The following is a 13,837-nucleotide window of genomic DNA, read 5'->3' as shown; positions in this document are numbered from 1 at the left end:
ACAACATTATCCCCTATATTTAGCTTTTTTTTTTCAGTGAAAATCAAGTATTTTCCTATATCTGATCATAAAAGCTCAGATTACATTTTAGGGTTATTATATCAAAATCAGAGAAAATTGACGAAAAGTGACTTTTTTTTTTTTTTTTTTTTTTTTTAGCAAATCTCTCATTAACTGAACATAAACCCAGTGTGTCCATCCACTGTCACTGATCCAACTCCATGGGTTTTACTGGTGAATCAACGTTCTAGAAGATGATGGTGTTACCATGGTAACTACGGAGCCTCTGAACGTCCAAATGGGTCATATCTGAAAACTGCATTTTACACTTATTATTTACATGTATTGATGGGATTAGTGGACCAACAGTTATTAAACATTTTAGTTAAATTTTTAAAATGTTTGACTCTGATTCTCTAATTATATAAATACTTTTTTAAAAACCAAATTTCTCATTTTCTTTCATATTTCATTTCTCACTTGTTTTTTTTTTTGTTTTGTTTTTTTTACTACCTGTCTTTTTCTTTGCACTTGTGTGTTGTATTTTGCTGCTGTCAACTGTGAAATTTCCCCATGGTGGGATCAATAAAGTCTTATCTTAGTTGACAATAGATGATTTTGATCACAGGTGGATGTTTGGGTCTTTATGGGTTAAGAAGTGCAAAAATTACACTGAAAATGTTAACAGTGAAGGGTGTTGAGGGGCCACATACAACTCAGTGTGATGTCAAGTAGAATTCTAACATAATAACGTATAAATAATGACAACTTCAAATTTTCTCCTTGGTCTAATACGTAAAAGTAAAATTACATTAGGAAAATATGTACATTTACAAATCCTGTCACAAATAAAATGTGACTAACATGACAAAATATAAAAAACCTTAAATGTCTAAAGAAAAATAAGTGCCATTTCAACAATATTCTGCCTGTTACAAATGTTTTGTACATTTGCAGGTCCACTGTGATCTGTAAACTGTTAATAATAAGCTACAGCATAATATTGTGGCTACCAAGCTACAATGACCTCATTGGAAAGATACCCCCAGGGGTGCCCGAGGGGGGGGGGGAGAGCACCCCAGTAGGACGGACACAGTGGTTACAGACCCGGATAACGGACATATGACTAAGAGCAACCAGTGTATGTGTGGGAAAGTCTGCAAAAACATCCGCGGCTTGAAGATCCACCAAGCGAAGATGAAGTGTTCGGAGGGAGCAGGAGCGACACATCGCACAGGCGTTCAGCCTGGTGAGACGCAGGAGGGGCCAGGCCCAGAGTCACCCCACAGTGCCCGGAACCTCCAAGTGTTGTCGACTAATCCCCTGAACATTAAGTCGAACCGGAGGCGGATCAAATGGCCTGCAGCTAACATGAAGTCACTGTGGAACCAGTCTGACAGCGATGTCGACCAGATACTGGAGGCAATGGGGAAAGGGGAAGCCAGTCAGAAACTCCAGGCCATGACAACAACCATTGTCAACGTCGCAGCTGAACGGTTTGGTGAGGAGGAGAAGAAACGCCCCGGAACATCTTACTCAAAGAACCAGAGAGCTACAAAGATTCACAACATCAGAAAGGAGATGAAAGCCCTGAAGTCTCAGTATAAGGTGGTAGGGGAAGAGGAGCGCATCGGCTTGGCCCAGTTGATGCACATCCTACGGAAGAAGATTATTGTTCTCCGCCGGGCAGAATGGCACTGGAGGCGATGCCGCGAGAGGGCACGAAGACGAGCTGCCTTTATTGCCAACCCTTTCAAGTTCATTAAAGACCTGCTGGGACAGAAACGCAATGGGAGACTCACCTCATCACAAGAAGCGATAGACCAACACCTCACACAGAAGTACAGTGATCCCGAGAGAGATCAGGAGCTGGGAGAGAGTAGCACCATTACTGATCCCCCTGAGCCGGAGGTGCAGTTTGATATGACAGAGCTCCAGCTGAAGGAAGTCAGAGAAATTGTCCATAAAGCAAGGGCTAGCTCTGCTTCTGGACCTAGTGGCACTTCATACAAAGTGTACAAGAACTGCCCTAAACTCCTGCTACGCCTCTGGAAAACTCTGCGAGTCTTCTGGAGGAAAGGGAAGATCCCAGACCAATGGCGCACAGCGGAAGGGGTGTGGATTCCTAAGGAGGAAAACTCCACCCAGTTAGACCAGTTCCGTATCATCTCCTTGCTCTGCGTTGAGTCGAAGATCTTCTTCAGTGCCATTTCCAAACGGCTGTGCACCTACCTAATAAAGAACACCTACATCGACACATCAGTCCAGAAGGGTGGAATCTCAGGGATGCCGGGCTGTGTGGAGCATACTGGTGTGGTGTCACAGCTAATCCGGGAGGCTAGAGAAAACAACGGGAACCTGTCAGTGCTATGGCTCGACTTGGCAGATGCTTTTGGCTCCATTCCACACAAGCTAATCCAGCTCACGCTGTTGAAACACCACGTCCCCAGCAGGTGTAGAGACATCATCACTGACTATTATAACAACTTCAGGATAAGGGTCTCTTCAGGAGCAGTGGAATCCAGCTGGCACAAGGTGGAGATAGGCATTATCACAGGGTGCACTATCTCAGTGACTCTCTTCACCTTGGCCATGAATATGCTCATCAAGGCTGCCGAGCCGGAGTGCAGAGGGCCCCGAATGAAATCCGGACAATGACAGCCACCCATCAGGGCTTTCATGGACGACCTTACAGTCACCACAGAATCCATTGCAGGCTGCAGGTGGATTCTAAAGGGACTTGAGAAGCAGGTGGAGTGGGCCCGGATGCATTTCAAACCTGCCAAGTCTAGATCCATGGTGCTGAGGAAAGGAAAGGTAGAGGACAAGCTCAGGTTTTACATCGCAGGCACAGCCATTCCAACGATCACTGAGAAGCCAATCAAGACCTTGGGCAAGGTATTTGACAGCTCTCTGAAAGACAGAGCATCCATCCAGTCAACCTGCTCTGAGCTGGATGGCTGGCTGAAGTCTGTGGACAAGTCCGGCCTACCTGGAAAATTCAAAGCCTGGGTCTACCAGCACGGCATTCTACCCAGGATCTTGTGGCCCCTCCTTGTCTATGCCGTCCCGATCTCCACAGTAGAGACCCTAGAGAGGAAGGTTAGCAGCCACCTTCGGAGATGGCTAGGACTACCAAAGAGCCTGAGCAGCATTGCTCTTTATGGGCACAACAACAAACTGCAGCTGCCCTTCAAATCTTTGGAGGAGGAATTCAAGGTGACAAGAGCCAGAGAAGTGATGCAATACAGGGACTCAAGCGATCCGAAGGTGGCCAACGCTGGAATATGCGTGAGGACTGGTAGGAAGTGGAGGGCAGAGAATGCCGTCTTAGAGGCAGAGGCAAGGTTGCATCATAGGGGCCTTGTGGGAGTGGTCACACGGGGACGTGCAGGGCTGGGATCCTTTCCAACTCCTGAGTTAAACACCAGAGGAAAGGCGAGGAGGCACCTCATACAGGAGGAGGTCAGAGCCACAGTGGAGGAGTCAAGAACACGCAGGGCAGTGGGGATGAAACAGCAGGGTGCGTGGACAAGATGGGAGAATGTGGTTGAGAGGAAAGTGACCTGGGCTGAAATCTGGAAAGCCGAGCCTCACCGCATTAAATTCCTAATCCAGGCAGTTTATGATGTGCTTCCAAGTCCATCGAACTTGCACTCATGGGGCCTGGCAGAGTCACCAGATTGTCCTATGTGTTCTAAGAAAGGAACCCTAGAACACATCCTCAGCTGCTGCTCTATGGCACTTGGAGAAGGGCGGTACCGGTGGAGGCATGACCAAGTCCTGAAAACCATCGCTGAAGCCATCAGCACTGAAATTGAGCGGGCAAAACGGTCCCGTCCCTCCAAGAAAACTATCACCTTTGTCAGAGCTGGGGAGCAGGCAATCCCGGCTAGAAGACCACCAGCTGGCATCCTGACCACCGCAAGAGACTGGCAGCTGCTGGTGGACCTCGAGCGGCAGCTGAAGTTCCCCAGACATATAGCTGCCACCACCCTACGCCCAGACATCGTCATACTATCAGAGGCCACCAAGCAAGCCGTGCTGCTGGAGCTGACAGTCCCGTGGGAAGATCGGATAGAAGAAGCCTTTGAGAGGAAGCTCTCGAAGTACACAGGACTGATCAGTGACTGTCAACAGGCTGGTTGGAAGGCAAGGTGCTTCCCAGTGGAGGTGGGATGCAGGGGTTTTGCGGCTCAATCCTTGGCCAGAGCCTTCAGTAACCTGGGCATCGAGGGAGAGAGTAGGAGGAGAGCCATCCGCAATGCCACCGAAGCGGCAGAGAGAGCCTCAAGATGGCTGTGGCTCAAGAGAGGAAAACCATGGAGCCATGGTAGCTAGTTGCCATCTGGACACAAGCCGGGGTCTGATCAGCCCTGGCTGGGTCACCTGGATGAGGGTGTATGATGTTGAAAGACCCGAAACACCCAGTGATTCTAGGAACATCACTGAAGATGTGTCCAGAGGCATCAGTAGATGTATTCCCACAGTGTGAAACTGCACTATTTTTTTTAAAAAAGATATTTCAGGGTGTACATGGTTTTTCAGGTTATTCACATTTTCATAAAATAATTTAACTTTCACTCTAAAACAAAAAGAAAAAAAAAGGATTATTATGAGATAAGAGATAAGATATGTCTTTATTATGCATAGGTTATTATGCCAGTTATTTTACTTGAGATCACATTGGGCTGAATGTGGAACCTGAGCTATAATGAGTTTGACATCCCTGTTTTACATCATCTTCAGCCTCTATGAAATGATCTAGTCCAGGTCAGACTAGTCTAAATAGAGCAGGTTTTGATCTGGACCTGGTTTGATGTGGTCTCCCATTTATTTATCACAGTCTATAAATCAGTGGTTTCAACCTTTTTTGTCTCCTGACCCCATTTTAACGTCATAAATTTCTGGTGACCCCAGACATTCAAAACTACGACATTTTTTTTGGCTGAAGTCAATTTGTTTTTGATCATGTAATAGTTTGCTATACTATGTTGCAAATAAATGTTAATTTTAGTTAACATTTAGTCTATATAATGTATATTATAATGGACAGAGACAGTAAAGCCAGGTGTAGATTACTGCACAAGGGGAGGATTTGATTTTCCTTGGTCAGGATATGTACAGTCAGTCCAGCTTGGATTTGCAAGGCTGACAATTAATACTGAACAAACAATAACTCAAACTATGAATTATGAAAGAGCTGCAGGATCTGAAGCCGACCACAATGAACATTTGAAAAATAAACAGTACCACAGTGCTTCACTTTCAGACTCACAGTTTCAAGGTCAAGGTAAACTTTATTATCCCCAAGGGGCAATTTGTTCTACAGCCAGCAGTTTCACATGGACAACAAACCAACAATAAGTACAATAAATAATCCATTAAAAACAATAGCACTGTTACAACCCGAAGGGTGAAACATATTTACAAAGGACACCGGGAGTCAAGGAGTATAATTAGATAAACTTTTGTTTATTTGCAGTTAGGTTTTTTTTTTTTGTTCTTCTGCTATTCTCTTCGTTTGTACCAAACAAGGTTCCAATGAAGCAGAATCTAATAACCCCTTTTAAACCCCGTGCCCAAAGTAACAAAAGAAACGACCAGAGTGGACCGGCAAACTAAACATAAGGACGGTGCGCTGGACAGGCCAACCCTGTACAGGGCCGTAGAAGCTGCCAGCGCACCGCTACCCTATCAAACAAAGCAAACTTCAAAAATAAGCCCTAACGAAAGAAAAAACGAAAACAGGACGTCCGGATCCACCTGGTCAAACAAAAGGATAAGCTAACAAATAGCTAACAAAAAACCCCGCTGGCATGGAGCAACCTGCGTGGAGCAACCTGCGTGGACCAATGGAGCGGATGCGCGCCTCAACGTGCGCGCTCCGGACGTCGGCATCGCTGGAGGAGGTGGAGAGAACAGGAGGCGAGAGAGAACGAGAGCCCAGCACTGGTCCAATTTATAATCTCAGCCGGCGGGAAAACCAATTGGCCATCTATTAAAGAAACATACTAAATACATAATATTTTGCCCAAAGTGTCAAGTAAGAATTATAACAAAAAAACCCACAAAAGACAAAGGGGGAAAAATAGAAGTGCGTCAGAACATAACAAGCACCAACATTATAAAGAATTATTCAGCAGAACAATGGCTGCCGGAACCAAAGAATTCCTCATCCTATTGGTCCTACATTTAGGAATACTGTATCTGCGACCTGATGGAAGCAACCTGAACACATCATAAAGGGGATGACTGGGATCATCCAGGACTGACTGAGCCTTCTTCAGAGTCCGCCTCTGGTACAACGCAGTCAGGTCAGTGAGTGTGGTGCCAGCAATTCTGCTGCACACTTTAGTGATGCCCTGCAACCTGTTCCTATTTTTAAGGGTAAGCAGCCCATACCAGCTGATAAGAGAAAAGGTCAACACAGACTCAATAAAACAAGAAAAAAACATTTTCATAAAAGTGTTATCCACTTTGAAACTGCGAAGTTTACGGTAAAAATACATCCTCTGATGAGCCTTTTTACATACAGCATCCACCTGAGATTCAAAAGTTAGCCTGTGGTCCAGCACCATTCCGAGATATTTATACTGCTGAACCACCTCAACAGCCTGTCCATTAATGATGACAGGAGAGAAGACTGTAGGATTCTTCCTAAAATCTACAATCATCTCTTTGGTTTTAGACGCATTCACATTTAAAAAGGTTACACCAGTCCGTGAATTCAGACACTACAGGGCCATGATCAGGGTCATCATCCCTAAGAAGAGACACAATCACTGAGTCGTCTGCAAACTTGAGGACATACTGCCCCGGGTACTGAGTTTGGCACTCATTGGTGTACACCACAAATAAAAGAGGGGAGAGGACGCACCCCTGTGGCGACCCAGTGGAAGATAAAAGAACATTGGATAAAACACTGTTTACTCTCACACGTTGCGACCTCTCAGATAAAAAGTCCATCAACCAAGATATGAGGCCGGGCTCGATGCTGTGGATGCTCTTCAGTCTTTCTGCTAAAAAATATGGTTGGATGCAATTAAAAGCTGAGCTTGTCATGTCTTTTATGGATTGGGATTGTCTCTGTCAACTCAACATATATTTTTTAGTAGTAAGTTCATATTTTTTTTTAGATTTTTACCAATTAATAGAAATTTCAGGCGACCCCATTTGAATTCCAGACGACCCCACACGGGGTCCTGACCCCAAGGTTGAAAAGCACTGGTATAAATGCTCAAAGTGGTTCACAAACACATAAACTTACAGGAAATATTGAATAAGACAAATTAAGACGATCAGAAACAAAACAAACTGAAACAACATGAGACTAATCAAAAAGAACAATGAACAGAGGAGTAGTTCTTATTTTTATGGGAGATTCCTACTCAGAGTCTGTATAATGTAATGATCAAGGTTTGATTCATTGGTACAGTTTCTATATTTATTTAAAGAAATGGAAGTTTTTCTAGAATCAAACAGTAACAATAAGTGACTCTTTGGTTCATTTATGTATTCAGGGTAATAAATGGACTTGGACATGTGGAAACCTCGGCCTGAACCTAATGTTCAAACCCCTGTTTCGCAGAAATCAGCCTCAGCGTCTTGTTACAGTTTGTCTTCTCTGTAAAAACTGCAGTGACCCAGATGTTACAGTTCATTACCCTGAAAACAGAAACAGCCCCGGTCCTCAAGAAGCATGAGCAGCTCTGCACTGGGATGCAGAGAATCGGCTTCTGTTTGGACGGTTAACGTCATTAAATCTGATGTGTATTGGCAAAGAACTCAGGTCTGGGATATGGATTTCAGATGAGTCCTGTTAATGTTTATAATACGACATTTTACTTTTTTATTCCTGGAAACTGTGTCAGATGCATTATTCTGATTATTATTTCTTGTTAACCCATAAAGACCCAAACATCCACCACTGACCAAAACAATCTACTGATCTAAACTGTTTAATACCTGTTGATCCATTAATCCTACCAATACATGTAAATAATTGGTGTAAATTACAGTTATTCATCTTTTCATGTTCATCAGATATGACCTATTTGGACGTTCAGAGGCTCTGTAGTAACCATGGGAACACCGTCATCTTCTACAACATAAAACCCATGGAGTTGGATCAATGACAGTGTATAAAATGAACAAAAATGAAGAAAAAAAATACCACAAAATAACACATAATGTGAAAAAATTTGCAAAAACTGCAACCAATGTGATCAATACAATGAAAATTTCAACAAAAATGATAAACAAGAGCAAAGTAAGCTACAGACTGAACTGAACTGAAGAAAAAAAAGGGGAAAAAACAGGTAAGAAAATGAATAAAAACAAGCAAAAATAATAGATAAAATGGACAAAATGAATTAAAAAAACTCAAACATTTATTCACCAGTAAAACCCGTGGAGTTTGATCAACGACAGTGGATAAAATGAACAAAAAACCTACAAAATAATAAATAATGTGAAAAAAAATAAGCAAAAACTGTTCTAAAATAAAGTAAAAAAGGATAAAATTAGCAACAAAATCAACAAAAACAAGCAGTGTGATCAATAAAAACATTGATTCACCAGTAAAACCCATGGAGTTGGAGCAATGACAGTGGATAAAATGAGCAGAAATGAAAACAAAAATACTACAAAATAATAGACAATGTGAAAAAATAAGCAAAAACTGTGCTAAAATAAAGTAAAACTGGATAAATAAGCAACAAAATGAACAAAAACAACCAATGTGATCAATAAAATGAAGAAAATGAAGAAAATTTGAGCAAAAATGATAAACAACATTCACCAGTAAGACCCATGGAGTTGCATCAATGACAGTGGATGGACACACTGGGTTTATGTTCAGTTATTGATATATTTGACTGAAAAAGTCACTTTTTCTACAGTTGTCTCTGTTTTTGATATAAATGAGCTTTTATGAGGATCTACATGATTAGTGAATTACATATAGGAAAATACCTCATTTATACTCACAAAACACAAAATACAGACGATACTATTATAAATAAATGGTGATAAATCACTTAAGAAAGGTTAGATGTGGAGAAAATTTCATTTGGGAAGTGGCATAAAAGTAGTGCTGGGTCTTTATGGGTTAATCAGAATCAGAATACTTTATTAATCCCAGGGGAAATTATTGTGTGTTACATTTACTCCATACAAGTATAATTAAAATAGCAGGAAAAATACACACACACACACACACACACACACACATATATGTGTGTGTGTGTGTGTATATATATATATATATATATATATATATATATATATATATATATATATATATATATATATATATATATATATATATATATATATATTAAACACTATTAAACACAGAACAGCAGTTTGAACAATATGTATGATACAAATATTATCAATATGACAACTATAAAAAACGAAGATAAGTGTGCAAAAATATTGTTGTGTGTAATTATGATTGTAATTATAACTGAAACAGGCTGCATGCATGATTTATGGTTATTTACCACAGTCACCTTCCAGCACGTTTATACTCAGCAAACAGCATGTAAACATACATTTTCTGACTGTTATGAGCCTATATTAAATAGTTTTTTTTTTTAAATATAAATAAAGTATAGTTTGTTCAAAAACTGTGACCTCTGATATTTTGTGATATTTTTGCATGAAGCTGAGATGATGGTCTATGTAAAAATATTCCATCCTTCAGCAGCTTTAACAGCATCACACTATTACTTTTATTAAAGCATTTTCCATAATTATTCCACCACATGCAGCCTTACATGTTTGAATTGTGTCTCGGATACACAGTTGAGCGCATCATTTCCTTCAAGTCTTTACTATTAATTTGTCCCTGGTCTAATTTTGTTCCAGTGATTAAAATATATTGATGCAAATTGATTGACTAATTTGTGCAATGACTGTAAATATAGGTTGGATTTGTTACTTTCTGCTTCGAGCACTGAAAATTTTAAGTGTATTTTCAACATTAACCACAATTTTTTTGTCTTTTACTGATCACATGGACCATATATTTTGGCTGAAACTTTAAAAGTTCCAAAGGAAAGTATTAATTAAGGACAGATTGATGTTACAGTTGGAGTAAAATATGTGCAGTGATGAAATATTATACTTACAGAAATGGACAGGATGCATATGTGGAAGAGTTTGTCGTCTGCTATGGGGTCACATGGTAAAATAATTCTGTGATGAAAAAAAACCCAAAAAACATTTCATTAATGCAGTGGAAATGGAACACTTCTTGTCTTTCTGTGCAGATTCGGAGGTAAAATTTAAATCATCATTACATTCATTTCCAACATTGAATTCATCTTCCAAACAGTATTATTTGTGTTTCTATAAAATAATTTATCCTGTTGGACTGAGCCGTTGAAAAACACTTGTATTTCAGCTTCGTTGCAACAGTGGGTCACATGTTTCTTCTTAAGGAATCAGAAGAGAACATTAGTTTCTTGCAAAATTGAAGCAAAGTAGCCAGAAACAGCTTTAGAAGTAACAAATAAAGTCTTAAAATCGATCCCAAAACAAATGAGGAGTCAGTAGTCAGTAGTGAAGCTAAATCCACTATATGTTCATATTTCTTATTCCTGTTTTAAAAATTCTCTATTGTTTGCAAATGAGCATAAAGGCTGTTGTAATAACCAAAGGGTGTATAATTATTCATACATTTCTAAAGGTTAAAATGAGTCTATTATGGACATATAAAAATATAACTGTAGGAGTTTAGATTAATATAAAACACTACACCAAGATTTCCAGCAACAGGCCTGAAAAACTGCAATAAATCAACAGTAGGTGGCAGTACTGGTCTGGAGATGCTCTGGGTCCAATATAATATGATAATAAAGACTTTGACCCAAACTATTTATACATTAGTGTTTCCTTCTGTTTCTAAAAGAAGAAACAACTGAGATGAAAAAAGGAAATCACCTTTTTTGTGTTTTACACTGATAATAAAGCATTTATAAATCAGAAACAGTCTTTTAATTCAATAATCTTATCTTTAAAGCATAATGTAGTCCATAATTATAGTAAAGTGTTTAAGTATAGGATAAGTGAAGGGTTTTATGATCTGGACATGGTCTAAGGTCTAACTTTAACTCTAAAACAAAGCAATGACTCCTTTTTTTTTTGACATTTTCACAAATACAATAATGGATTAAAAAATTAGAAACTACACTTAAACATAATCTAGACCAGATTTAAGGTCACTTTTCTACTGATAGCATCTCCTTCATTTGGTACAGTTTGGAATGGTTTGGCTTCCTGTTCGCTGGATTTCCATTGTAGTTATAGAAGTACCTCGCCTCCTGGTCGTCATAGCAACACAGTGTAAACTAACAACATGGCAATAATGGAGGAACTTAATATAATTATAATTAGAATTAATTTAAAATTTAGAAATTTAAATTTAGAATTTAAATTTAGAATTTTAAATTTAATATAATTTAGAATTTAGAATTTCTGAAATAAAAGTGAGACATTTTCAGACCAAAAAAGTGGTTTAGAGTTAAAATTTGTGTTGGATTTATCAAAATAAGACTGACCACAGTGATGGTTGTGATTCAATCAGTCTGTGAACTGTATCATTATGAGTATTACTTTGGCTTATTTGGAAGTACAAAGTAGTACTCGCAGTACTTTCTAGTACTTTCTATTATTATAAATAGTATCTGATTGTACCTGTGGTTCCTGCTTACTTTATTAGGGAAATTTTCTTCATTTTATCCCAATATACACAGAACCTAGCATTACCATTAGTGTTAGCATTATCATTTAGCACAATAAGAGCAGTGAGCTATAACTAACAGCACTCGGAGAGAATCACCAGTAAAATAAACTCTATACAAGAAAAAAAAATTAGAACTAGCAGTACTTTCTAGTACTTTCTATTATTATAAATAGTATCTGATTGTACCTGTGCTCCCTGCTTACTTTAGGGAAATTTTCTTCATTTTATCCTAATATACACGGAACCTAGCATTACCATTAGCGTTAGCATAATCATTCAGCACAATAAGAGCAGTGAGCTATAACTGACAGCACTCGGAGAGAATCACCAGTAAAATAAACTTTATACAAGAAAAAAAAATAGTACTAGCAGTACTCTCCAGTACTTTCTAGTATTATAAATAGTATCTGATTGTACCTGTGCTCCCTGCTTACTTTATTAGGGAAATTTTCTTCATTTTATCCTAGTACACATGGAACCTAGCATTAGCATTGGTGCTAGCATTAGCAATTAGCCCAATAAGAGCAGTGAGCTACAGCTGACGGTGCAGGGGAGAATTATCAGTAAAATAAACTTTATATAAGAAAAAAATTAGTAGTAGGAGCTTAGCTGGGTCAAAAACATAGAAGATAGGATGTGCACAAAGAAATCAGGTGCTTTTCAAGGATGAATAACATGGATGAAATAGAGAACAATTGTTTGCTGTTACATTATTAGCTTCCCAGGATGCACTGGGGTTTTAACCAAGCACATCTTTTGCAACATGAACTGATAAATTGGCGATGGAGTCGCTACTGGAAATACAGGGACTATATGTTCCTGGCGGTTGTATTTTTGCACCAAATCACTTTTTCTTGGCCTTTTTTGCTCTTTTCTTTAAATTTTATACAAATCTAAAAGTGTGTTTCAGTTTGTTGAAGCTTTATCTAAATGACTTTCATTGTTTGTAGGATGAATTCAGTGCTGATCTTATTCTCTTCATAGGATTTGTTGATAATAATAGAAGTAGGGGACAAATAACTGAACACTGATTATATCCATCCCAGTATTTATACAGGCCAGTGTTAACCAGTTTAATATTGAATAAAACAAACAACAGTTGTGGGACAGAAAAGAAATATATGTCCAGTCATAAACCTGAGTAAATGTCCAAATCTGAAAAATTGTAATTGTAATTGTACATAGTAAAATTACATAGTATTTTAGAACAAAATAATAAGATTTGATCAGAGAACATTATTAACTTGATAGATTATATTTAAACTGAGATGATAAATCTTCACAAGTTTACAGATTTTGTGTATGAAAATAATCAGAACAGGAACAAAACTCCATTCAGAATGCACCAGTGGGTCTATAACTGTTGTTCATGTTAAAATCTGACCCGTGGACATGTGTTTTAACCTGAAAACCCCTCTCAGATGCTCCTCTACTCACTCTTTGGGCGGTTTGGTTGGCTCTGCGTTGTTTGAGTAAAAGTCTGGATAATCATAGTAGGAATACTCAAAAGGCTCAAACTCTGTCTTGGTCTGATTCATTGCAGCTGATGAATCCGATTATTAAACCAATAGGAACCGGGATGCTCAGGTCTCCAACGTGGCTCCGGGTCCTGGTCCTGGTCCTGGTTCTGGTCCTGGTCCGGTCTGCGTCCAGCTTTGGTCTGATCCGGTCTCTCCCTGAGCCTCAGCACATTCCAGGTGGACTAAGAGGCAGATTAACAGAGAGAGGGAGGTTCAGCGTTCCAATAAACAGGAGGCGAACTGAACGAGGAGCAGAACGAAGAACTAGAGCGATGATGTTTGATGGTCGGGATAGCAAACGACAGGTTCCACATTCAGACCAATATGATCTCCACTGGACCGAACCAGTGAAATAATAACACAATAACCGATAAATGACAGCTCCAAACGTTTCAGTATGTTTTACAGTGAAAAAAGTCAAATTACACAATGAAATGTTTACATTAACAAACTAAAAATATGAATAACATGAACAACCTGAAATTTCTTAAGAAAAGTGCAATTTTATCAGTGTTATGTCTCAGTTTATCATTTACACGTGTATTACAACTGACAGTGGATC

At 39.3% G+C, this 13,837-nt stretch overlaps 1 protein-coding gene across 2 annotated transcripts in view; it reads right to left on the bottom strand.

The window, feature by feature from the left end:
• LOC115416779 (receptor for retinol uptake stra6-like) overlaps nt 1-13,464 on the bottom strand; it is a 29,515-nt gene extending 16,051 nt beyond the window's left edge. Inside the window, exons 1-2 of one of the 2 annotated variants that reach the window (XM_030130647.1) lie at nt 13,193-13,464; nt 10,140-10,206 (exon numbers count right to left, since the gene is read on the bottom strand). In XM_030130647.1, the coding sequence (XP_029986507.1) occupies nt 10,140-10,206; nt 13,193-13,293 (168 nt within the window). In that variant the 5' untranslated portion in view covers nt 13,294-13,464. The remainder of the gene's footprint in view (nt 1-10,139; nt 10,207-13,192) is intronic. The other variant, XM_030130658.1, reaches the window with a different exon arrangement.
• Between the last annotated feature and the right edge of the window lie 373 nt (nt 13,465-13,837).

This window comes from Sphaeramia orbicularis, chromosome 3 (genome assembly GCF_902148855.1).
Source record: "Sphaeramia orbicularis chromosome 3, fSphaOr1.1, whole genome shotgun sequence".
In the NCBI taxonomy this organism is placed as follows: domain Eukaryota; kingdom Metazoa; phylum Chordata; class Actinopteri; order Kurtiformes; family Apogonidae; genus Sphaeramia; species Sphaeramia orbicularis.
This window is presented reverse-complemented; position numbering and strand designations above follow the sequence as displayed.